We start from the raw sequence: 24,685 nt of genomic DNA, 5'->3' as shown, positions 1-24,685 counted from the left end.
ACTAGAATTATCATATATTTTTATTTTATTTTTTTTTTTTTTTTTCTTATCCTCTTTTACTTTATAAAATTTCATTAAAATTAAGTTTCATACAATTTAAAATCATTATATTTCGATAGCAAAAGTAACCCTTCCTCCCAAGAGTATTCCAATTTAAAATACAAGTAAATCGAGCTGTGAGGAATTCGGAATTTTCCAAAAAGAACAAATTGTTGAAGGATTTTTTTTTACTTTATTTTTTGGGGATGGGTTCAGAAAGGAACCGAAACCGGACCGAACCTCACTTTGATGTCCTTAATTGCGCGCACACTGCATTTATTTATATTGTATATTTTAAACTTTCCGCTCATGCATATTCAGTTTGGCAGTTTTATTGTTATTGGCGGTTATTCAAAAAATGCCAGGAGACACCTGGCCGCCGGAGTGCCGGACTCCCGGAATGCCGGCTTTTGTGGGCGCTATCAACGCGCGGCTATCTGCGGCAAAAATTTTCATTTAAATTTTTGCCTGCTGCGTCTGAGTTTTGTCGCCCACCTGCAAAAACTGCAATCTGCAATCTGTGAGAAGCGAGGACTATGGAGTCCCGAGTGCGGAGTGCGGAGGAGTGGGATGCCTCCTTCTGAGGTCGGAGAATTGAGTCTCGGCTGGGGTAATTCTACTTTGGCTAGATTATTGAAAAAGTTTACCCAGCCGGCGGGCGGTGCTGAGGCGGCAAGGAAGAGGTCCTTGCAATTTCGTTGCTTCGATAAAGTTGCTCCGAATCTGGCTAAATATTTCATCAGGCTATTGAGTTTGTGCCAGCGAGTTTATCTTTAGTTTTTTTTTGTGCTCCCTCCTCTCGCTCCTATTTTCATTTTATTTTTTGTTATTTTTTGTTTTGTCGTGGAAAACTTTTACTTTACCTAGCTGCAGGCAGTTTTTCCTTGTCGCTCTGCTCTGCTCTGTTGGCTGCTGGCTGCTGCCAGTGCTTGTATTTGTTTGTTTTTAAGCTGTTTTAATAAATTTAAGTGCATTTCTTTGTTGGACTCGATGTCAGATTGCGGAAAACTGAGCGATGGCAGGTGTGAGATACTTGATTTATAGTTTTTTGTTTTTGTTTCCAATGAACATTAATAGTTTTTGGGGAAATGCAAAGTAAATATACAAGTAAAAAACCATCGAAATGTGAGTTTAACTTTAAGTGTGTCTCCATTTCTCTGAAAGAATCATCCGATAGTTAAGTACTGTATCTGTTCTTGTGCTCAACAGGTATCCAGTTCGAATGCCACCCAGGTACTCTTACGGAACGTTGGATTCGGTCTCTCTGGCAACTTTTCATGCGAAGTGACCGCCGATGCCCCGCTCTTCTCGACGGCCACCGCCGTGGACACCATGCAAGTTGTTGGTAAGTCTCAGTGTGAGTTCCATATCCCAAATGCTATGTTCTGAGTCCGTTTCCTAAGCTGATTCATCCACATTGGCCTAAAGTGCGCTTAAAAGCTTCCAGGGAACCCGAGTGAAAGAGTGAGTGAGTGTATCAGCTATCGGGCAGCCTTTGACATTGCTCTCCTTTGATCACCGGGCAGCGTTCCGTGGCTAAATTCTCTGGCTCTGGGAGCAGGGAAAGTTTTTTGCTTCTTTGGCAATTTGTTTTTGGCCGGGCCAAGGTCACAGCAGCTGTTTCTGCTGGTTGCCAAAGTTTTGCGCTGAAAATTGCGTCATTAACAGCCCATTACGTCTTTTGGCCAGATAAGCGGGCGCTGCCGCACCAAGGGGGTTGGCTTAGAGTGGCTCTGGGTCTGAACCCATCCCCATGTCTGGGGTCATTTGGCAGTCTTACCTGTGCCCCACGCATTTCACGGCTTTATGCGTTTTAAATGAGCGTGGTGCGGCGCGCTCTGAATTACGAATTTAATCAGCGAGGCAGGGTCATGAAATCCAATGGGCACCGGTCCGTTACGGCTTAGCAATTATTTGGCTCAAGCTTAAAGAGCAGAAAGCTCTTTAAATTTGGTTAATACAAATATTAGTAATTTAAGACTTGAATTGGAAATGAATTCTAGCCACAAGTGCTGCAGCATATGGGGCGTATGCGTAATGTGGACTGAATCGATGGCAAAGTTAATCTTTCTATCCGGCCTCGGCCTCAAGCATTCGAGAAATGCGCTTCGACAGCTAAATTCTGCTTTATGCGCTGATTTTTACGCCACTTTCCGGGCAGGATTTATCCCCTATTTCCCGCGATTTCCACCGCACTCCATCTGCAATCCCTTCGACTGGCGGCGGGAAAGCCCGCTGTGTGTGCGTGTGTTTGATTGAGAGCTCGTCTGGGTTAATGGCTCACTGGCTCACTGGCTCACTGACTGCTTGTTGCCCAGCATTAAACATTCAGATGTCTGCCCTTCTGGCCTACACAGGAATAAACAACGTTGGGTCGATCTAAGTACTTTTCAAGCATACATTTGAAAAATGCTAAGTGCAAAAAAGGACTTACATGGTATACTTTTGTTTTCGGTGTAGCCGTTATTAGATTGGCATCGCTCTCGCTTTCGCCTTGCCACCCGCCGCCAGTTGACTGCTTTATATATTTAACGCCGCATTTAGCCCATTTAATTGGCCGCTTTCGCGTAACTAGCATCTGGGGATTAAAGCCTTTGATCGTGTATTTGCTTTAAATTCATGAGGCCAGAACAGGTCAGGCCGTCAAGGACGCGCCGCTCGACTTATTAAAGTTTCATTAATAGCTGCGCCACTTAATTGGCTGCTCCGGCTGTGGGTCTATGGCCTTGGGTACCTCGGCTCGTTCCTCGTTCCTTGGTCCCTGGTCCTTGGGCCTTGGTCCTTGGGACATACATCAATGCTGTTTCGGATAAGCCAGTTGGGAACTGACACACTGACAGCCGCCTCAAATCTCGGGCTTTGTGGGTTACTCGCCGCGCCCTGTATCCTGCGGCTTGCCGGCTCGGTTTCGGCGTTCGGGCGTTTTGGGCCTGGGTGCCCGGGCTGAGGCCTAATGTCGTCGACACTAAAACCCCAATAACTTGCCGGCTAAACAATAAATTACTGCTACCACCAGCTGGCAGAAGCCGTAACCGACACCATATTGTATTTTGGCACAGCGGAAAGAATATACTGAAATTAGTGTCATATTGGGATGCCAATTTTGTCTGTATTCATGTAAGTAATAAGTTACACTGGCATCAAAAGGTTTTATATGTAGTACTTAATTAAATTCGATTCGGGTTATATTTGACATTTTTACCTTAATCCTTGAGCTTTAAAAGTCCAATTACAGTTAAATACACATAGGTGTATTTTTATGATATAACTTTTACTTTCATTTGACTTGGCATGATTTTTTCCTACACTTTCGTTGAGCATCTGAAAAAGTCCTTGCTGGCCATCTCATCTGATGTTTTATGCATCGAGTCAGTCAGTCAGTGTTAGTTGTGCGCACTCATTCGCTTATGCAGCCGCCGCGGCGTCCTCGGTGTAAATAACTCTGAGGTTTAATCGTGTGTTAATGAGCTCAAGTGGCAATCAGATTGCGGCCCAAGGATCCTGAAAGGAGCCCGCTGAAAGGAGGCTGCCAGCGTCTCGGCGTCTGCGTGGCACATAAAATAAACACTTTGTCCTTGCGGGGCGGGCCATTCAAGGCGCTCAGACGGTGGCAAGGTTATTACGGCACTGACACTGGCAAGTGGTGGTGGTGGTAAGCAAAGGCTGCTCGTTCTTGTCCCCCAAAAGTTATGCTAATTCGGGCTTTCATTAAGTCACAGCCCCTTTGCTGCCACGTCGCCCCCATCATCGTCGGCTGGTAGAAGTCAAAAGTTTATAGTTGGCAAACATTTGGGCAGCCTTAAGTTTAATAACTTAATGACACGAGTCGAAGCTAAAACCAAGTGCAAAGTAGGCTGGTCAGCTGCTAAATTTAACCCAACATTTTGCTGCCTTACAGTGGTTTAACGGCTTTAAATCTGAGATAAAAATTCAAGAAAAATTGTAGTTCATATTTTGATGATTTGTAGTTTGAAAAACAAGAAGTTGTAGCCAATTTTCTTAAAAAAAATAAGTCTTTAAGTTTACTTGATTGTCGATACCTACCGAAAAATTCCTCTTTTATTTGTGGCTTTTTTCGGGTATTTAGTCCAGTGTGCTCTTGGAGACTGACCCTCATTAGGGGGAATTGGACGGCAGAGACTCCAGGCCAAACGGCAAAGGAATGGCAAAGCCGTCCAAGAAGCATTCGAAGCTGGCCCGCAAAAAGGTCAAAATCTGCAAGGCAAAAAGCGCAGGCGGCGGAAAGCTGAGGTCTCGGTCCGGTCCGGGGATTGGGGATTAGAAAGCGGCCAGGACACAGAAAGTCGCTCTGGGCGACTCGGGAAAAAGAGCAAAGTTGCCGCTGCCTTTGTCATGGAAATTACTTTCTTCATTAGTTACTTTGTTGCTTTCATCGGGTCCTGTGGCACATAGTAGTGGCTCTGGCTGTTGTTCAGGCCGGCTCCGCCTTGGTTGACTTAATTAAAAAGTTAAGCGTGGCGAGAGAGCGAAGATCCTTCGTTCTGTGGTTGTGATTGAAGGGTTCTCCGGGTTTCCGCCTTCACTTATGCGCCTATTAATGTGTCTTGTGTCAGGAGGTCCTGCTAATTGAATTGTCCCGGGCTAAACCTCTTGCCATTTTCTAGGGCAGGAATGCCCAAAGGCTTTTTTTTATTATTTTGACTATAAAATATCATCCCGATATCCTTGACATATTTTATTTTCCGCTTTTTTGCAGAGTTGCCCGACAAGCGTCCTGTGCTGCTGACGGAGCATACGCGCTACGAGCCCGGCGATGTCCTGCGTGCCAACTGCAGCACTCCACCCTCGCGACCGCGATCCGAGCTAACGTTCACAATCAACAACATGGTGGTGAGTCCCATATATATTTTTGTATATATACATCTTTCTGTTTTCAACTCTGGCTCCACAATCATTCCAATGAAATATTACCGACCTGCCGGACGACGACGGTCTGTTTCAATTTATTTTATGTTTTCGAGGCGACTGGAAAACAAATCTGACAGCGGGTCAGCGGCTATTTTGTGTGTTCAAAGTCCGGCCGGATCCTTTGAAGTGCTTGCTTGTCTATTCTGCTGAGAAATGAACACGAAAATGGGCTAGGACAAGACTTTAATCAAAAGGGTTCTGGCTTCGATTTCACCCTTTTTTGTTTCTGCTTCTCGTTTCTTATACGTATATATATTTTTTTCTTGTGTTTCGCCACCATTGCGCCTTGGGGGCTCGTCCATCCGTCAACGTGGCGTATGCGCAATTTCACAGCCTGCCACCGAGCGTGCAGGGATTGTCATGTGTATTAACAATGCATATGAGGCGACCGAATGGGGGAAGGATGTGTGGAAATAAGGCTAAAGAGGGAGGAGAGTCCGCCGCATCTGTGGCCGGAATGCTTTGTCATTTAGTTACTCCGGAATTCAGATTTCTATGCAGTGGCAAGCCAGATCCTTTTATCCATAGTGCTGACAGTGCTGCCGAAATGTCAGATCTGAGAAATATGTTTGAATCTAGTTAAAAGTAAAAAAATAAATAAATATGCATTCGGGTTTCCTCTGCCTTACACATGACTTTTTATCAGTTCAATGAATTATTTACTCTTAACAATATATAAAATATCTCAGATCTCAACAATACAGATCGAAATCATGTGCCGCAGCTGTGTTCTGTAGGTTTTGCCAACTCTCTGGCTGTCAGTCCATATGGATTCTCACTTCTGGTTACTGTCGTCATGCTGACATTGTTGTCCTGTGAGCGAATTTTTTCCCTATTGCAATTTTATGAATATGCATGCCACATGCTCACCCATCTTCGCAGTGCACAGTATCTCCCCTTCTTATAATTTTGACCCAGGCCCCGATGTCAAGAGCAGTACAGGTTCAGATTCGGTCAAGGCGACGCTAGGCTCCTCTGGTCCGCTCTATTTGCGGTTGAAAAGGGTTCGTGTCTGCGCCAGGGACACTCGAAAAGGGAGGAGTCCTTTCAACCTGCATCCTGCATCCAGTATTCACGTGCCTAACAGGTTGCACAAGTTTTTCCCACTCTGCATTCAGTATTCGGTATTCGGCGATAACCGCATTAAGTTCCCATCTGATTTTCAAGCTGATTTCCATGCCAAGGATGCTGCCAGGCAGAGCGGTAAAGGCCAGGGATTTAGTGTAAGAGGAATGCATAATTTTCCAACACAAAAGATTCCAATTGGTTTGCGGTTGGAAAGAAATTATGCGGGAGCCCGACCAAGATTTCCCAATGTATATATGGACAGCATCAGATCTAAAAATTCATATTGTTATCAACTGAGAAAGGTCTTGTGCCGTAAAAATTTGACTTTATTCTTTCAGAAGTTGGAAGTCAAAGAAGGATTTATTTAAAGAATTAAATGATGTGAGGTTATTTTGGTACTTTATTCATTCGGCTTCATTGCCATATTTGTTCTTTTCGTTTTCGTCATATACAAATATTCCCAAGGACTTGAGAACTAGCTAACTCTATGCTTTTAATCGAATTATGTTCCCTAAATCTCGAATGCTGATTTCATTAGTCAAATCCCCTTGAAGAAAGTGCTCTCTATTAGCCTTTAAAGGCAGAAGTTCGAGAGCGTTGTCAGGGCCGTTGAAAAATGGCTGCCACATTCCAGAAGCGCACTTGCCAAGCTCGCATTAAACATGATAAATGAATTCAAATCATTTGCACCGCAATAACTCGCAACCGGAACGAGGAGGGGGGAATTTTCGAAGCGAATATTCAAAGGGGTTGTGTTGCCTGGAAATGAAATGATAGCTTATCGGCCAAGCCTCTCGAAATGCCACCGATGCTCTGCGGTATGGGTTTTAGGAGAGGCGGAACTCCTGGCTCCTCCTGGCCTCGGCGCCAGGGGGCTAATGGTGGCCAAAGGAGCTGCAAGGACATCGAGAACTTTTGGCAATGGCAACCAATGGCAGCCAGACAACAAACAGTAAGCAAACGTGGCAGACATTGACTAAAATTGAGTAGAAAACGATACCGCAGGAGGAAGATATATTACAATTGCCGATCACAGGAAACAAATGAATATTTCATGCTGTGCAAATCAACAAGGGCTGGGAAACACACTTGCACACCCCTAGAACACACACGCACACCAGCACCCACACACACACACAACCAGGCACCTCTGACATTTTCAGCAAAGTTTACGTTAAAAGGTGCGCCGGCAAGGAGCCACAACTTTCTGTTGACAAAAGTTTTTGCGGTAAAATGCCACAGGAGTAATTTGCAAGAGGCCCGGACATCCCACACTTGCAACCCCAGAAAAATCGTCCTTACACACGAAACAGCAGCGGTCAAAATGGTAGGCTTGGAAGAAATGTGAAAGCTACAAGTTTGCTATAAATATTACATTAGATTTTGGTAAGCGAATGAAGTAACATTATCTTGGGATGTGTGTAAATGTTATATATTTTTTCAATAAATAAGTTAGTATATATACATTAGATATATTTAAACTCTTTACGAAATGGTACTCTGAACTCGTTTCTACTTTTATGCCCTGAGCTGTGTCTCAACTTCCGCTCCCCTGGTGACATATGTGCCTTCGGTTTGAGACTGCTGCTGCTGTGGCGGCTCCATTTCGGGTTTCTGGCTGCTTCCGCCGCCCTGGGACCGGGGCATTAATCATTCGGCATGTAAATTGCCAATTAATAACTGCTGCATGTCATTTGGCGTCGGCTTAAAAATGCTACGCAGAATTTGCCATCATCGGGGTTGAACGAACCAAAGGCCGAATGAACGGTCGCCTGGCCAACGGAATTCATCCAGGGGATGGCTCTTGCCAAACTTCTAGGCGCATTCGCATTAATGAAGACAAATAGCACTTGAGCCCTGCCAAATTTAGCGGAAAATTGAAAAAAGCTTCGCAGCCATAGCAGTTGGCAGCCCTTAGTGCCATAGTTCTCTCTATACCTACAAGTATTCTTGGCAGCAGTAAGCCAGTTACCAGCTCACAGCTCACAGTTACCAGCTACCAGCTACCAGTTACCAATCGCAGTAACGGCCCGAAAGATATTGCAGTGCTATCCACAATTTATTTGTTATTGATACGCTTGCAATGCATTGTGCACACAAACTCTTGCACGAACGACAAATTGTGCAGCTCGAGTCTGTGTATTGGATGATATATAAAATATATTTATTGTATTTTTCCCAAGTCTGGGAGGGACAAGAAAAGGAGTCGTCGCCAGCGCATGGAAATTTATGCCTGCAGTCAAAGTGTCACTGAGAAATGAAATTGGTAGAAACCCAAATTCCAGGTCTTATTTTACGTTACAATAAATATATGTATTGAAGTATTTGTTACTAAAACTTGTAAGTAACCATACGAGTTTTAATTAACTATGATTGATTGTGAAGTCAAAAGGGTTATAAGCCCAAGTCCATATGTCCTTTTAGTTCAAATATAAATCTAAAATATGTATGCTTAAAATCCTTAAGGTCTGAATAATAACTCAAGTTTTAAACCCAAATTTCTCACTTTAAAGAAGTGATTTTGTTTACATTACTTTCTGAAATAAATCTTTAACAAACCTGGTTAATTTTGACTAATACCTTTTCCCACTTTGACTTGATAATTTAGTCCTAGTTTGGGCCGAGAAAATATTCTATTAAGAAAGCAAAAGCTAAATTTTGTTTAGTGATACAGAAGCTATTAAAACTTCTCTAAAAATGTAAAAAAAAAGAACCGAAAAATGTGAAAATGGTCTCATATCTTAGATATAAATAAAATATAGCAGGAAGGGGATTACTTGTATGATTTTCGGTAGAGCAACCCGGACGATCCAAGGCTCCCATAAAGTAGTTTTATTTCCGGCTTATCTTGGACCCGCTCTCCATTAGATAGAACATTTTCCGAAAAACTCCAAGCTGCAACATGAGATGCAGCCTTGGCTGAAATTCACACATAAGTTCGAGGCCTGAATTCTTCAGAGAGACCAAGGACACTGGCAACTATCAAAACTATATATATATATATATATATATATATATGTATATGTATAATTCCCCATGTTTGCACAAGGCTCAGAAAAATAAAGAAAAACTGGCAAGAAAAATACGGAAATGGAGGGAGAACTTTGCTGCTTAAACATCTGCTTTTTGGCACATGCACATGCGTATGGGGAAAAATTATTTATCAAAGCGCAAATCCTTTCGCACACACACAGGCAAACACGGACTCTAGAAAAGGAGAAAGAGACTCAGAGATGGCGACAGGCAGATTCTCCTATGGCAACAATTTTACAGTGAATTGCACTAAATAACTGCCATTAAGCATAAAAGCTGTTCTCGCATGAAGGAGCTGCTGGCAGCATTTAAGCCAAATGCAAGTTTAAGCATCTTGGAGCTGGCGCAAATAAAGTGGACTTAGGCAGCGAGGACATGGACGTGGACCGGGATCGGGATATATATACAGATACAGATGCGGATGTGGACCAATACAGAAGCAGAAATGGTGCATAAGAAACAGAGCTCGAAAATGCTTTGAAAAGCTGGCAAAAGCCTGCAGAGAACTGGCTAAAACTTTCGTCAAATGCGTCGCAGTCTTGGCCCTCTTCGTTTTTTTACTTTAGTTGGTGGTGCTGGCCATGTCCAGTGCCTCGCTCTGTCCCCTGTCCAATGTCCTTGCATGTCCTTCTCCCCGACGTCGCAGCCACTAATGTGTGCAATTGTGTGGGGCTTCCTGGTTGCCTTTTTTTATTACAGGGTATTTGGCGCGGCTTAGCACATTAGGATGAGAGAGAGAGATTAATATTTATAGAGGTTTCTATAATTAATTCTGTGGTTTTAAATTATCGAAGATTATTATTGGAATTATTGCTGTATATATCATTAAATGTGCAAAACTATAAAAATTTCTTTCATTTGCAATCAACGTTTGGGCTCCTTGAAAATCCTAGGGTAGCCTTTTGTCGTATTTTCCTTTAGCTTGCTTCTTGTGTTTGTGTTGTCCTCAGACGCCGCTGCTTTTTGCTGCATTGCATTAACACAGATAAAGTTCCTTGATACATAATTTCCATGCATACAGAAGTGTCTCCCGGCACATGTGGCAAATCCCTCGACATCCGGCCGTGCTCCGCCCCCGTTGGCCCCCCCTGCCCCTTGGCCCCCCCTGCCCCTTGGCCCCTCCTGTTCTTTGGCAAACTGTGCCAACTTGCAAATGGCGACAAGATGCTGGCTGGCAAAAGTTTTTTCCTTCTGCTCGGTCCGTTCAAACGGCCAAAAGGAGAAGTACAAACAAAAGTATTACGAGCGTGAGGGCTAAACGTTGCCAAATGTTGAAGCCTTCCCGTAGAACTCTACCCCCCTTTGTGGCCCACAACCGCCAAGCCCCTCGAGCGCCTTAAAATATGCAAATGCATTTGCAAGCGTAAAATAAACAGGCGCAGTCTAAAATTATAATCCCCTTGTTTGCTTCCTGACACACTGAGAAAAAATGCATTTGGAAAGATTAAAGTAAAAAGGAATTGAAATGAAAGTAATTGCATTTAATCTAGGAAATGTATTCCATTTGATTTCATTTAATTTTAGTTTAGTGTTATATTCTTAAAAATATGCCATTGCTCTTCGTCTTATATTGTTTTATTTTCTGTGTGAGTCCAAAAGCTTCTGGTTCTTCTTCTAGAATATATTATAAAATGGGTCATATCTTTCTTTGTAATTTTATAAGAATTATTTAAGAACATGGTTCTATTTAAGACTGCAACTTTTTTGGAGATTTTATGCAACATACATTTTACAAAAAACTCTTTGGTGTTTTTGGAATAAATTCACATTTACTCATTTCTTTTTCTAAAAGTCTTGCTTTCTAAATTATGTATTTTTTAAAAAGTTAAGCGTGACAAATACCTGACTTTTGAAATAAAAAACTGATATAGGAAGAAATATGATAATAGTCAAAATTAAAATTTATATTTTTCTCGATTTATTTACAACAGATCACCAACGTTGAGACCCAGTACATACGCACTGTAGATAATCTGATTGTCTCGCGTATTGCCCTAAAGTTGCAGCTGCAAGGAGTGCACTTCTCCAGCGTGAATCCGGCCATCTACAACAGCATTTACGGCATGAACTCGGTGTACGGGCATGGGGGGCCGGTTTATTCCCCAAATCCGAATCCGGGCGGATTACTTCTGCGCTGCTCGGCACAAATCGGGGATCTGTACCAGGAGTACAAGGAAATCGAGCTGGGCACACCGCAAAAGGATCCGATACCGGCACGTGGTGAGTGAGCAATGGCCGCTGCCGCATGGCAGCTGCGTCCGATCCAGATCCAACTGACTTCCGTTTCCGGTTCTTTCTTTTCACCATTCCGCGTGCAGTTACCCTCTCCTCCGAATCGAGCCTGAAGAACTTTTTCAGCTCGTATTTCTCGACTTCATCGGCATCGCCGGCTACGCGACTCTGGCCCGGCGTCTATGTGGCGCCCCTTGTGCTGGCCCTGATGGCGGTCTTATTCCGGCTAATTGAGGTGGCATCTGAGACCGATACCGAGACGGACAGTGGAGGCGGCAAGGAACCCAGCCAAGGACCCCCGAGGACACATTCCAGGGAGCAGCCAGCTCCTCCTCTGTCCAGCTGCAGCGCCTCCAAGGCGTCGAGACAGCCACTGGCCTGGCCAGAATCGAGGACAGAGACCCTGGCCTAGGCGTGTGTTACCAGTTACCAGTTAGTTAAAGCCCTAAGTAATGCAAAGTGTATTTGGGGAGGTTCCCAGCCCCGAGGAACTGATGTGTTTGTCAAGTGATGAATCCCAAACTTGTATCTAACGAGGCTATGAAATGGTTTATCTCTTAAAATTTTAATATATACTCAAAGTCATTCTAGTGGTGATAAGCCATTTCTTATCTTTATTTACCTCTGCAGGTACCATAGTCTGGGATTTACTCTTTGATACTCCATCACTTGAACAGTGCTGGGAAAACCCTGGGTTCTGTGTAGTTCAAGGATCTTCTTTTGATGACTGCTTTTCATGTTAATTTCCCTTTGTTCCCCAAAAGCCACACTCTGAGATGTGGTGTATACTAGCGAGCTAAAAGAAATCGATTAACATAAAACCAAACCAAAAATGAAAACAAATTAAGGTTAAGCAAAAAACATTTATAAACTAGCATAGTTGTAACGAGAAAAAACATGAAGTTGGACAGCAGAGGAGCGAACGAGTTTAAGACCTATAAAACAGGACATACACAATTCAAATATAAATGTTTACACGAAAACAAGAATCCAAAAAGGTTAAGAAACACGTAAATATGCTAAGTACATCAAATTACTGATTCTACTTTAAATGTGCAAAATACCAGAAAGTTAAGCAGCGGAGACAAAATAAAAATGTGAGCGAAACCAAAACCATAATAAACCGAGAAATCAAAGGTATGTGTTCGAAGGAGGCGGAAAATGTGTGTAAAATATATTTAAAGTAAAATATTAAATTAATTTTAATTTAACGTAAATAAATCAAAGCCTTGTATGGGCATATTGTAAATGGTGGTGAAATTAAATAAAAATGTGTGTTAATTTTAAACACCAGCGAGTATTAATTCTTTATTAAGCAAAGGTAAGTTGTAGGTTAAACATATTTTCGTAATTATTTAAATATAAAATCCAGACAACTAACATTTTCGTAACCTTTTCCCAGAAGCTTCCCTTTATATTTAGCCTGGCCACTGACCCATTGAATTTTCCAATTCAACAAATTTTCACTGTTGATTTTTGGCGTTAAGAAATTTTACTCAACATTTTCGCAACAAAGGAGAGCTCTTCCTTTTTTTTTCTTTTGCTGTTGGAAAAACCACCCTTTCTGGTTATTGTCTGCATTTAGTTTGCCTGCCAAAGTGTGAAAAAACTTGCCGTTACGCAGCGGAAGATCTGAAAGAAATATAATAGAAGGAATCTAGTACAATGCAATGCATGCACCCCTTCCGCTTTTTCTTCGCTCTTCCTTCGTTTTTTTTCTTGTCGTTTCCGTTCTGCATGCGCATTTTGTATTATATTTTGTGCTTCCTAGTTTCCCAACCCACTTTCCCTCGGACGCTTTTCCGAAATTATTGAAGCGCGCTTTGTTATTTCTTTTCAATTGCGGCCGAGAGGAGTCGTTTCTTTATCATTTCCAAAGGGGCACTCACCTCCCACTGCCTGTTATCGCAAATAATTGTAGTTTTATATACATACATTTGAATGTACATAATGATCCTATACTCTTTAGTGATTTTTCTTTACCTTCTCTCCAGTTGAAAACGTACGTCTGCATGGCGGGCCAAAAATTTAAATTGTGCGTGATTTTGCATAGAAAATATTTCTGCAGAATACAGAAAAATACATTCGCATTCTGCAATCGTTTGCCCAGCGTCTGGAAAGTTCTGTTTTGTGTATTTAAATTAAATTGATAACAAACAAGCTCCAAAATAATGGGCAACCACTTTTGATTTTATAGCAACTGAGTGAATCAAAATACAAAACTTAAGCTATGCGGTTTTGTGTCGGTTGCAAATGCGGAGAATCTCTGACTTCGATGGGAATCATCCTCAAAGAAAATGAATTTATGTAGTTTTATATTTGTTTAAATCCAAATGATTTCTCATAACAAAACATGAAATGTTAGGGCAGAATATTATTTGGCAGACGGAGAAGAACAAGTGAAGTTAAGGGAAAAGTATGGATTGCTGTTTCTTCTCAGAAATTTCAATTTAAAGATATTTTATCGGAAATATTTATATTGAAATAAAAATAGAAAAAAGGTTTTTAATGGAGAAAACTCCTCGAATAAATTAAAACTTCTTGTTTGTCTATTAAAATCCCATATTTTTAAGACTTCTTTACCGCAAATAAGTCCCGAATTTGTAGTCGTTAATTGTAAACCACGCATCTGTCAATTAGGACGCATGCTCACTCACCGCAACAAGATCCTTGAATTATTCGCTCAACATTTCCCACGCATGTTGCTCGACACAAGCACTCGAACATCAACATTCACATCCGCATCCGCTCTGATTTCAAATGGTGGCTTTCGCCGGGGCCAATTAGGTACTTTATTCCTTTGGCAGGACACGGATAGGGACACGGACACGGCCCAGTATTTTTGTTCCCGGAATGGAACAGGAACAGTAGCGGAAATGCAGCGAAATGATGCAGTGCCTGCTAATTGAAGTCAACTAATTTGCATTGCAGATGGCAGCGACATGGAAAAGGCATGCACATGTCCAGTGTCCCACGTCCAGCGTCCTGCGTCCTGCGTCCTGCGTCCTGCGTCCTGCGTTCAATGTTTGGTGTTCAGTGTACGCTGTTCGCAGCTCGGATATTGGACCACTGCTTATTTACGTGCAATTAGACGGCGGCGAGTACGTGTCCTGCAAAAAATACGCAACGGCCACCGACAAGTGCACGAAATTGAGTTTGACAGACCGCAGAGCACAATTAAAATCAATTAGCTGCGCGCATCGAATTACAAATTGATTTATTTATGATGTTTCCATACCCGCCGCAATCGCCGCTCTGGTTGGTGGTTATACTGATTGTCATACGGCAGTGGTGGTGGTGGCCCGTCTCTGTTTGCCTTTCTCACGATATCCTGGGGGATCCCGGGCAATCCTCCTGACCTGCGTGTCGCAGGATGTCAAGTGTGCATTTCAAATGGCCAACTAACGCTGTCCTCGTGTCATCGCATCAACGTCAGCCTGGAAGCCAAGTCCCCGCCTGAATCCAAGTCCCCGCACTCCAGATCCTCAGCTCTCTCTCCTGCACTCCTCTTGCAGACCCGACGAGCAGCGTAAATTGATTCCATTGATTCCCGCTCAAATTTATAGTTAGCGCCCCGGGGAGTTGGCACTTGACTTTCGGAGCAGAGAGGAGCGTGCACTTTATCCACGGATAAATGCCAATCATTTGCAATAGAAATGTTATGTTGAAAATGATTTGTGTAAAGGGATTTATTTTGTGTTCGTCATCTATGATTTGTGGTAATTAAGAGGTTCCTCTTTTAAGTTATTTACCAGATACACCGCTTGATTCAGGAACTTTAAGAAGAAAAACTGCCATGGATGGATGTTCGATGTTTCCACCAATGTTTGCCCTCTTGAAAAGCGTTTAATTTCCACGACCAGAGCGACGTGCTGCCGAAGCGTGATTAACGAAAATGTGCGTTAATTGTGCATGAATGCACTGATTAATAGAGCAAGGACTCGGTCTCGGACTCGGACTCGCAATCGGAATCCGAATCAGAACCGAACCGCATTAAAGCTGCCGCCGAGTAAATTTGCAATCACTTAAAGCAAAACGCAAATGAGGCAGGACGAGTGCACAATAAATAATGACAACGCAGCGACGATAAGCGATGTGGTCCAGTCTTTTGAATTTTATCCTGCGGGCTCTGGGGAGATTTGACACGCCTCGAACTCATTTAAATTGACAGAGAATCAGAAATACAGATGGAATGGAGATGGAATGTACAGAGAAAGAGCTTGGCCTGTTGGCCCTGTTTTTATCACAAATATTCTCATTTGAGTAAAGTGCACATGCAAATAAATAAATGCGAAGCCCAACTCCCACATCTGTCTCTTCCAGCGGCAGATGTGACACTTTTCGCATAACTGCAAATGGGGGAAATGCGGGACCTCAATGCCAGATGGACGGTTTCATTTGCCATTGTTTGCTCCACGACAGTTGCCACTGGACAGTGTCCAATGGCCACTGGACAATTTACAATGGACAGGGGACATGAAGACTTATTAAGAAAAGTGTTGCTGCCTCATGAAAAAACAGTGCAATGAGATGTGATGCCTTCGCACGGACTGAAAGCCAGTTGTCAGTTTGCAACTCCTTGAGTGCCGCTCACAATGCCTCCCATAAGGAGAGCTAAGAAAACGGAAACGGAGAGGAGAGGAGTGGCCAGCCAAGGGTCCTGCGAAAGTGCAGCAGCTGACAAAATGAGGAAGACGTCAGTCTCTCAAGAATCTCAGAATCGGAGCACTTATCGATCCATATACTATATGGATATGGAAAATGGAGCAGGACATAAATTAATACCTCGTTATAATTTTAAAGAGTTAAAGAGAGTTTTTAAAATACTTGTTCTGAATATAATGTAATTATAGTACCACCCATAAACTTAAGACAATTTCTTGGATCCGCCCTGGACAGTGCCTAACTAAATTTCAGGCCTTGGAAAAAAGGGTTCATCAAATTAACATTTAACATTTTAGATTCCTGCGAACCTGGAGCTGGAGCTGGCTCTGAAAACTTTTGCCGGACCTGCCTCGTTTATGCAAAGCGTCGTCGCCTTATTGAATTTGCACTAAGCAACTTTTGCCGTCCCCGGACAAGTGCTCCAAATGAGTGCAGAAAAGTTTGACTAACGCCCAGAACTTGGCAGCGGGTCTGACAGTGGTCAATGATCTGCGAGCACTGGGGAGCGAGCACACACGAAACAGAATGGGATTCCAAGTAGGAGCGGTCATTATGTACATACAAATATATATCTGGTATATGCCATGTGCCGGGAGGATACTTGGACACGCGCACGCCTTCGTGTAATAAACTTCAAAAAATAATTTCGGCAACGTCTACGACAACTAAAACTTGACACTTTGCAAAGAAAGTTTCTGTGGCCAGAGTGTTGTGTCCTCTCCGCCGCCCTCAAATAAGGAAAATGGAAAGCTGGGGCGGAAGAAGGAAGTTGGGAAGCCTCGAGTGTGGCGTGGGCAGTGACAGCTTAATTTAATTTGCGCACAAATTTCCAAACTTGTGAGTTATCGAAATTTTCACATAGTTGTTGCTGCCGACCCGGCCATAATGAATTATGCAGCAGGAGATGCACTCAAGAAAAAATTGGTAATACTTAAATAGGAAAAAGATAGATGAAAAGATCATATGTGTCTTTATATAATATTTTAGAGAGATTTCAGAGAAAATAACTACAACTTTTTTAAAATTTATAGTTGCAAGGGATTTAGAGGAGTTTCGAGTATCTCTTTATATATGTTTACTTTAATAAATCCACAAATACATCTAGATATTTTCACAGTTCTGAATTTAACATTAAAAAGGCTTCTGAAACTTTAATTTCCAATGGTTCAAAAGTTCATTATGACTTAAGTCTTATACTTTTAGCAATATCTTTGACTATAGCTCAGTTTTTACTGCCAGTGCAGTTGAGCATAAGTGTTTCAAAGTTTCCAAATAATTAAATTTTGAAGACAACATCCTAGAAATCCAGAATTTGACTGCTTAAAAATCCAATTACTGGGGACAGTAGTCTCGCATGCCAATGCCAATCATCATAAAGCAATGCGTGGAGCATTTTCAAGTCCCCACGCCCATCAAATCAGATCGAATTAAGCCGTAGAGAGACAGATACGAGTTCGCACGAGTCGCCAGACAACAAGAAAACTTTTAATCCATATTAAATGAACTTTTCTGCACAATTTTCATCAAATTTATTTTGTATTTATTTACACTTTTGTTTGGTTTTTCATTCGCTGTGCCACCCACACACAAACACTGTGTGTAAGAACAATGAGGACGAGAAACTTTTGTCATAAAATTTGTTTTTATGTGCCTTGCACGCGGGAAGGACTTCTTTATATGCCAACTAAACCAGAACTGGCAAATGCCTCACGTTCTTCATTATTTTCATCGAATAGCTCCGAAATTGTTTAGCTTTTTTATTAGTTTGAGCCGTTCTCCGGGGGCGAATTAAGGGATTGTTTTTCCATTTCCACAAGAGCTTGAAATTTAATAACTTGTTTCGCTTTGACTACGCCGCTCTATGCTCTCTGCAAAACTATTTGAGCACTAATTTAATTTTAATGATTTTTGTGCCTGTTCAAAAAACTCCCCCCCGCAGAACAAACAAATTACGGCTCACAACAAGTTTGGAACAAACTTTTGGCTTAATAGGGTAAATGCAAAAGCGAACGCACTCGTAAAAATGCAAAACACCAAAGTCGTTGAACTTGCCCCGAAATGCCCAACAAGTTGCCGCCCGTTAAAGTTGCCGCCAGTGCCGTTGCCGTTGCAGTTGCAACGTTGCCATTTCTGTTGCCTTTGATGCTCGTTGCAGTTGCCAAAGTCTAAGTTAAAGTTAATTGTATGAAACTTAAGTGGACACTTAACGCAATTTCCGGCTGAAAGTAAGTCGGAAAGAAACAAACAACTTTTTGGTTCAAGATTTTGTTGCAAACTTTTTTGGACGCAGCCTCGAAGAATGCAACATTTAACCATATTGCACATACGCAGTGTTGTACATATACATATACAGTTAAGGTCAACGTAATAACTATAAATGAATAAGATTTCGGCAAGTAAAAAAAAGTAAATAATAGGAAAACTACCCTAAAACTACTTCTAGAGCTCTCAATATCTTGTAACTTGTACCAACTTTATGCTAAAATCTCTTCCTCACCTGTATATAAACCTGAAATATACATATATTATATATATGTTTGTCTTCTGGTCAGTTTGGGCGCAATAAATTTGCATCTCGAGCAGAAACATTTTGCACTTGAAGCGTTAAATAAAATAAATAGCCTTAGCCATTCCGAATGCTTAAATGCTTGGGGTCCTGCATAGGAGAGTCCCTGTAATATGCAACACCGACAATGCCCGAAACATACAGCATATAGTACTATATAGTAATGTGTGTGTGCATATATAGACAAACACATGTTACAAGCAGCTGCAATGGCCAGTTGTTTATGGCTGCGGCTTTCTGGGGTAAGGGGACAGGAAACCGGAGACGGAGGAGGAGGTGGCAGGCACTGCTGGAGGTCAGAGGTCCATTGACAAGGTTTTGTTTGGCCTGCGTTGCCTTTTGTTTTATGGCCTTTGCGCCTGCCGGCAATAAATTTATAGAATATTTAATATGCATATTTGCAAATAAATGATTTATGCCTGCGAGGTGTGTGTCTATCAGTGTTGCCAGGTTAGCTTATTATAAGCTAGTTCTAGCATATTTGAAACTAGAAAAGCTTGAAAAATTTCCATCTAGCTTATAGCTTGAAATATAGCTTATTTTAAAATTCATCTAGCATATTTTAGCTTTTTATGTATTTTTGACATCCACGGAATGTTTTTTACGAAAAATATGCTTTATAGCATGAAAATATTGGAGTTTGTTCTTTTTTTCCGATGGTTATGTGCATTTTATGTGATCGTGAACTTATTTCTAATCGAAAGTGTCATCGGAGATCGATTTGTTGGCTGAAGTGTTACCACCAATAATTTTGTTGTGTTGTGAAAATAGGTAAAGCGTGTCCTCAAAATGCCGAAAGTTATATATAAACAGATTTTTCGGGATGCTTGGCTCCAAAACAACGAATTTAAGTGCCAGGAGAAGGAACCAAAGCATATTGTTGCTACTGTAAGTCGACAATATCAGCCAAAATTTTTTAAATCAGGCAGCATGCGGCATCGAAAAAGCACATTTTATCAATGAGATCAGTTGCTGAATCGCAAAAAATAAATTTTCCGGCTAAGTGTTGCAAGACTCAGGATCAGGAAGCAGCGCTTTGTTTGTTCATTGCCGAACACTCGGCGACGAACAACATGAAGGAATTACTTTAAGAACATATTTTTAAGACTTTCTTTAATAATAACATATTCATATAATATAATAATATATATTATATGTTTCGTGTTTTCTCATATTTGGGTGTAGCTTGTTTTTTCGCATTTTTTAAAAATTGTTTAGCTTATTCTAGCTTATTTTTTTTTTAAATCTAGCTTATATGGGCGCTCATCACCTGGCAACACTGGTGTCTATGTGTGTGAGTTGGCTTAAGTGCGTCTACATATGTTCGCTCGCCTGCCCACATTCGGGCTCCTTGCTGCCCGCTTCAGTTTCAATTTAGTTGCAAATTTTGTGATTACACTCTGATAAAATAGTCCGAAAACGAATTTTCATGACCATGTGTGCATTTCTACATTGATAAAATACGAAATAAATGACAAAAATTGGGTTAAGCGGGATAACAAAATAGGTGACATTGAGAGTTTTAGACATATATTCCTTTGAATTATGGCTGGTTTTAATGGGGGTAATTTTATTTGTTAAAGTATGCTTTTATTTGATAAAATATTTATTAAGAACATATTCGAGTGGTATAAAGAAAAGACACTAATTTGCTCGTCGTCTTGATCGGTGAGCACTCGTCCCCTTCATTGATGAGAACAATATGCCTTGATCATTTTCACTTGTCTTTCTTCTCAATGATTCTTATTACAATTAATGAGATGATGATTAACTCTGGTTTAAAAATAATATTTAGGAAAAATTTAATATAGATATAGAAAAGCAACTCATTGTTTACTTGTTTTGTCTAGTTTTCAAATCATTGTATTTGCTTTATGTCTGGATTGTTAAGCACTCGTCATTTTCACTAGACGATTTGAGCTTCGTTTGCTCGCTGGACTTTGTGAACAATGTCTGAGGTATTTTTGACCTACTTGCACCTTGAGGCTCAGTTCAGGCTTCAAGTGATAATGTTTAACAAGATTGTGTGTAAAATGTAACACATTTTTTTGGGTGAATCGTCAGCCATCAGCCACATGTTGCTGGGACATCCGCGAATCCTGGATCCAATGGCAACTCCCTACTCTTTTCCATCTACCGAGCATGCACAAGCAAGTTGTACAAAGTTTACACAAAGTAATTTGTATGCACTGCAATTGAAATTCTTTTGTAAAACGAAATGAATTCTTTTTGTTTGCGTTTTGGCCCTGACTCTGAGCGAGAGAGACAGGACCAAGGACTCAGGGACTGAGACCGGAACTGGGACTGAAACTGGGACTGAGCCGAGGAACCGCGCTGCACAAAAACCTCGGCAAACTAGTTGAAAAATTTGCTTTTGAGCAGAACTTCAAACTAATGAAGTGGAAGTCGACTAGCCAACTGCGTCTGTTCCTTCCATCCGACGTCCGACTGCTGGCTGCTAGCTTCTAGCTGCAGAAACTAAAACGAATACAAATTAAATAAAATAGAATTTCTGTTTTTGCCCTTTTTGCTAATTTGCATGCAAATTTTTTTGGCCAAGCCAGAGTTTGTATCTCTTCCACACGGAGAATGCATCTCTGTTTGATTTGCCTTCGACACCGTTCCTCCGCTCAGCACCATTGATGCTCCGTCGCCCCTGAATCCCGAATGCAGGAATTTGATTTCACAAAGAGGAAAATCAATTGTTCTGGGACTGCACGTACTCGTTTTTTCTCCAATTGACTCACTTAGTTGCCTTAATCTGGTTCAATAAGTCTCTGGCCGGTTCAACTTCAATTTGTATAATTAAAATGCAAATTGCCGTATAGCCATCGGAGCAGGAGGCCAGGGCTCGGCAATTGTTGAGGTTGAGGGGCTATGTGTAGCAAATTAAATTTATGAAAATCATCGCTGAGAGGTCTTCAGTCCTGTGGCCACAGCTCATTAAAGTCCTGGCGCTCTGACAATGTTTTCGTCGCCTTTGACATTTGTTTCGACAGCACAGTGGGATAAAAAGGGGATTTTATTGAGAATTTGAAACATTTTAGTGCTTAACTTAGCAGGCTTTAGTAAAGAACTCGTTTAGAAATGTATGTTAAAATAATCATTCCTTAAATTAAAGTGATTTTAAATAGGTAATGAAACCAGAAAGGACTTTAAGAAGCTCTTACTTTTAGATGGTGTAATCTTAATGTTAATGACATATTTTAGTTATCAGGAAAGAAGTTCTGGGGTTTCCCACTGTTTACCTTTTTCCGCAACTCTGTTCGTCGCGTGTTTTTATTTAATTTAGCATAATATGCTCGGCTTCATGTTTGGTTAGCTGCTCCTCAGGCGGTTTATGCTCCAGCCACGCCCGCTTTTCCTTTGCCGTTACAGTTGCCCTTACCCATTTCCCGTTTTCCATTTTCCCCGGCGGCGGAGGCGGCGGCGGTGTACACTTCGCTAATTTTTGGCGTGGCTCAGCCGAAAGCTTTTAACATAATTAGTTTCAACTTTCTGACCACGTTTCGTTTTTGTCCGTTGGCCTGGTTAGTGTTGCGTTGCACACTCAATTGTTGTGATATGTTTGCCCAGCCAGGATCGGCAGCAACTACACAGCTGCGGTGATTAAACAGCAGCAATTTCCATAAACCAGCAACAGTTTCAATTAAAGCGAGAGCGGAAGTGCCAGTGGATGTGAAAAGTGGAATTTACACTCACGGAATTCGCAAACAGCCGAAGGGATAATCATCAAATAACACATTAGTTATCGGGGGCAAGCACAAAGTTCAGCTCTTTGTCGGCTCTATATGGCTTCTATCGAAATTACTCCGATTTGGATTCAGGCGTGCTGTTTTTAATGTCGGCAAGCCTCGTAAATTCGGCATATAAATTAAATAGCAAACAAATACGAAAGGGTTAATATCAGTGCTTCCAAGGGTCATGGATGCACTTGCAAAATATTAAAGGCATTATATAAAGAATATAAAAGGAAAAAATTCTTTGAATTTGTTGAAGTATTGGTAATATTAATCCTGAACTAAATCCTTTTAATTCCTTATATTAATTACAACACATTGTCAGAATCCTTTTATTCCTAATATTGTAGAGTATGTAATCTAGTATAATCTATAAGTTTAATGTTTATTGCTAGTTTCTGGAATTTTTGCTAGTCCATTTCCTTTCTCATAGTGTATTTATAGGGCTTGTGTGTGCGTGGCCCGAGGTCTTTATCGGTTTTCAATCCTTTCATCGGGTCCGGGGCACATAAAGATTTTATTAGTTGGCACGTGTTAACACGACCGGGGTGCCCATAGATCCTCGGACTAAATCCGGGCATTGATTGGGTTGATTGGGCCCTTCGCCTGCAAAACATGGCTCGCCGTCCTTTATTAATAAAGTTAGACTCTTGAGGGGTGGCGGGGCTTTCGACTTTGGTCTGTCAACCGAAGCGGAGAAGACGCCACAAGCCAAGTGACAGGCTAGAGAGCAAGCAGAGCAAACCGCCTTAGAATGCAATCTTCGCAGATATTAATACCCAACAATAAACACTTGAGTCGGCTTTGAGGCCCTCTCACCTCACCCACCTCGACACCTGGCCCCCGCCCTGTTTTCCCAGCCGAAAGTTTGTTGTGGGCGAAAATGCTAATAAACTCGAGCTGATGCGGTTTCATTTCGGTTTCCATGGCAGCTCGAAATGAGCAAACAGATGCAAATCTGTTGCAACGTGCAACCGAACGGCATTTGCATAGGCAAATGAAAAGTGCAGTGCGGCAAATTTAAGACTCGCATGCGGCTTTAAATATTTTCTCTCTCTCGGTCTCCTTTCTTATTTTTTCGGGGGCGGCAACAAATGCCACAAGCACTTAGCCTTAGCCTCGCCCCGGAAAATGGGAAAGGGAAAGGGAGAGGCCAAAGGGGGTAAATGTAGGAAAAGAGAGAGAGAGGGGGCGGACGGCCTGCCGGACCGACAGGCAGCTTCACTCAAGTTGACAAGCGCCCAGCTTCCATCCGAGCTCCGCCGGCATCCTTGTGCCCTGCTTTCAGCATCTTTTGCTGCACATCTACATCCACATCCACATCCATAGCTACAGCTACAGCCACATCCACCTGTACATCCGCATCCTACAGCAACATGGCATCGTTTGCCCTGATAGTTGCTCGTTGACTAAGTGACCTTTGTGAGCGCTAGAATGCACCAACCTGGTCCAACTTTACCTTGCTCGCCTGCCTGCAACTGGCAGGTGGAAAGTGAAAAGCGGGGTGGCATTTCCAGGAAGGCAGACAGAGCGTACTCAGGCTTACACTGCTATCAAAGTTTTCATATTAAGTCGATGATTTTTGGATATTTGATTACCTTAAAAACAAAGCAATTCTAATAGTTCTAGCTGACTTGTAAAAGGTTACCATAGGGATATAAATGTTAGAGTTAAATTCCTCTTCCCAGTAGCTTAACTTCTTATTTCATTGACCTCTTTAGTTGCCTGGCTTTTGTTTCCAGTGTATGCCCAGCCAAACATAGTGGCACACCGCCTGAGATTCTGTTCGCCGGAGATCTCGTGTCGCCTGTCACCTTTAAATAATGTCCCACGACGCCTTTCAGCACAAATCGCATGTGAAAAGTGCTTCACACATGAAGTGTTTTTGGAATTTTTACTACGTTTTTTGGATTATGATCGCATGCTCCTCTGTACATGCACAAACCACTCGTCAGCCAAGCCTAGCCTAGTCCCATCGCAGAAAGCGGGCTGCATCAGCGTTCTGGCCCCACTGTTTTGTTGTGTGCTGTGTGTTGTGTGTTGCCGAGTGTTGTTGTGCGGCAAGTTATGGACTTTATTGCGCTGACAGTGGATTGTGTGGCTGGGCTGAAGCCTTGCGGCCTTTCGGCCTTGGACAACCACTGCAGCAGGCAGGCGAGAAATTCGGAATTACACTTCTGGCTGCGATAATTTTGGTGTGGCCTAGACGGCGAGCTCAGATTAAAGCCAGAAATGTGTGGAAATAAATTGTTGTATTTGTCGAGCATTTATTAGATTTATCTTGTTTGCTTTTATTGCCATCAAGGTTATCATTTTTCACTTCTTTTTGGGCCAGAAAGCAAGCAAAATTTGTTACAATATAAACGTGATAGGGTTATAATGTGACATCATTAACTTTTTATATAGCTCAACG

At 41.9% G+C, this 24,685-nt stretch overlaps 1 protein-coding gene across 1 annotated transcript in view; it reads left to right on the top strand.

Moving 5' to 3' along the window:
* The window catches only part of beat-IIa (beaten path IIa), a 50,790-nt gene extending 38,201 nt beyond the window's left edge, over positions 1-12,589 (top strand). Inside the window, exons 4-7 of the mRNA XM_020957196.2 lie at positions 1,249-1,384; positions 4,757-4,890; positions 11,001-11,289; positions 11,388-12,589. Of these exons, the coding sequence (XP_020812855.2) occupies positions 1,249-1,384; positions 4,757-4,890; positions 11,001-11,289; positions 11,388-11,713 (885 nt within the window). The 3' untranslated portion in view covers positions 11,714-12,589. The remainder of the gene's footprint in view (positions 1-1,248; positions 1,385-4,756; positions 4,891-11,000; positions 11,290-11,387) is intronic.
* The last annotated feature ends 12,096 nt before the right edge of the window (positions 12,590-24,685 follow it).

Source organism: Drosophila serrata, unplaced genomic scaffold (genome assembly GCF_035046125.1).
Source record: "Drosophila serrata isolate PLE 108 unplaced genomic scaffold, ASM3504612v1 contig_233, whole genome shotgun sequence".
In the NCBI taxonomy this organism is placed as follows: Eukaryota; Metazoa; Arthropoda; class Insecta; order Diptera; family Drosophilidae; genus Drosophila; species Drosophila serrata.
The sequence above is the reverse complement of the archived record's forward strand: the minus strand, read 5'-3'. Positions and strand labels throughout refer to the sequence as shown.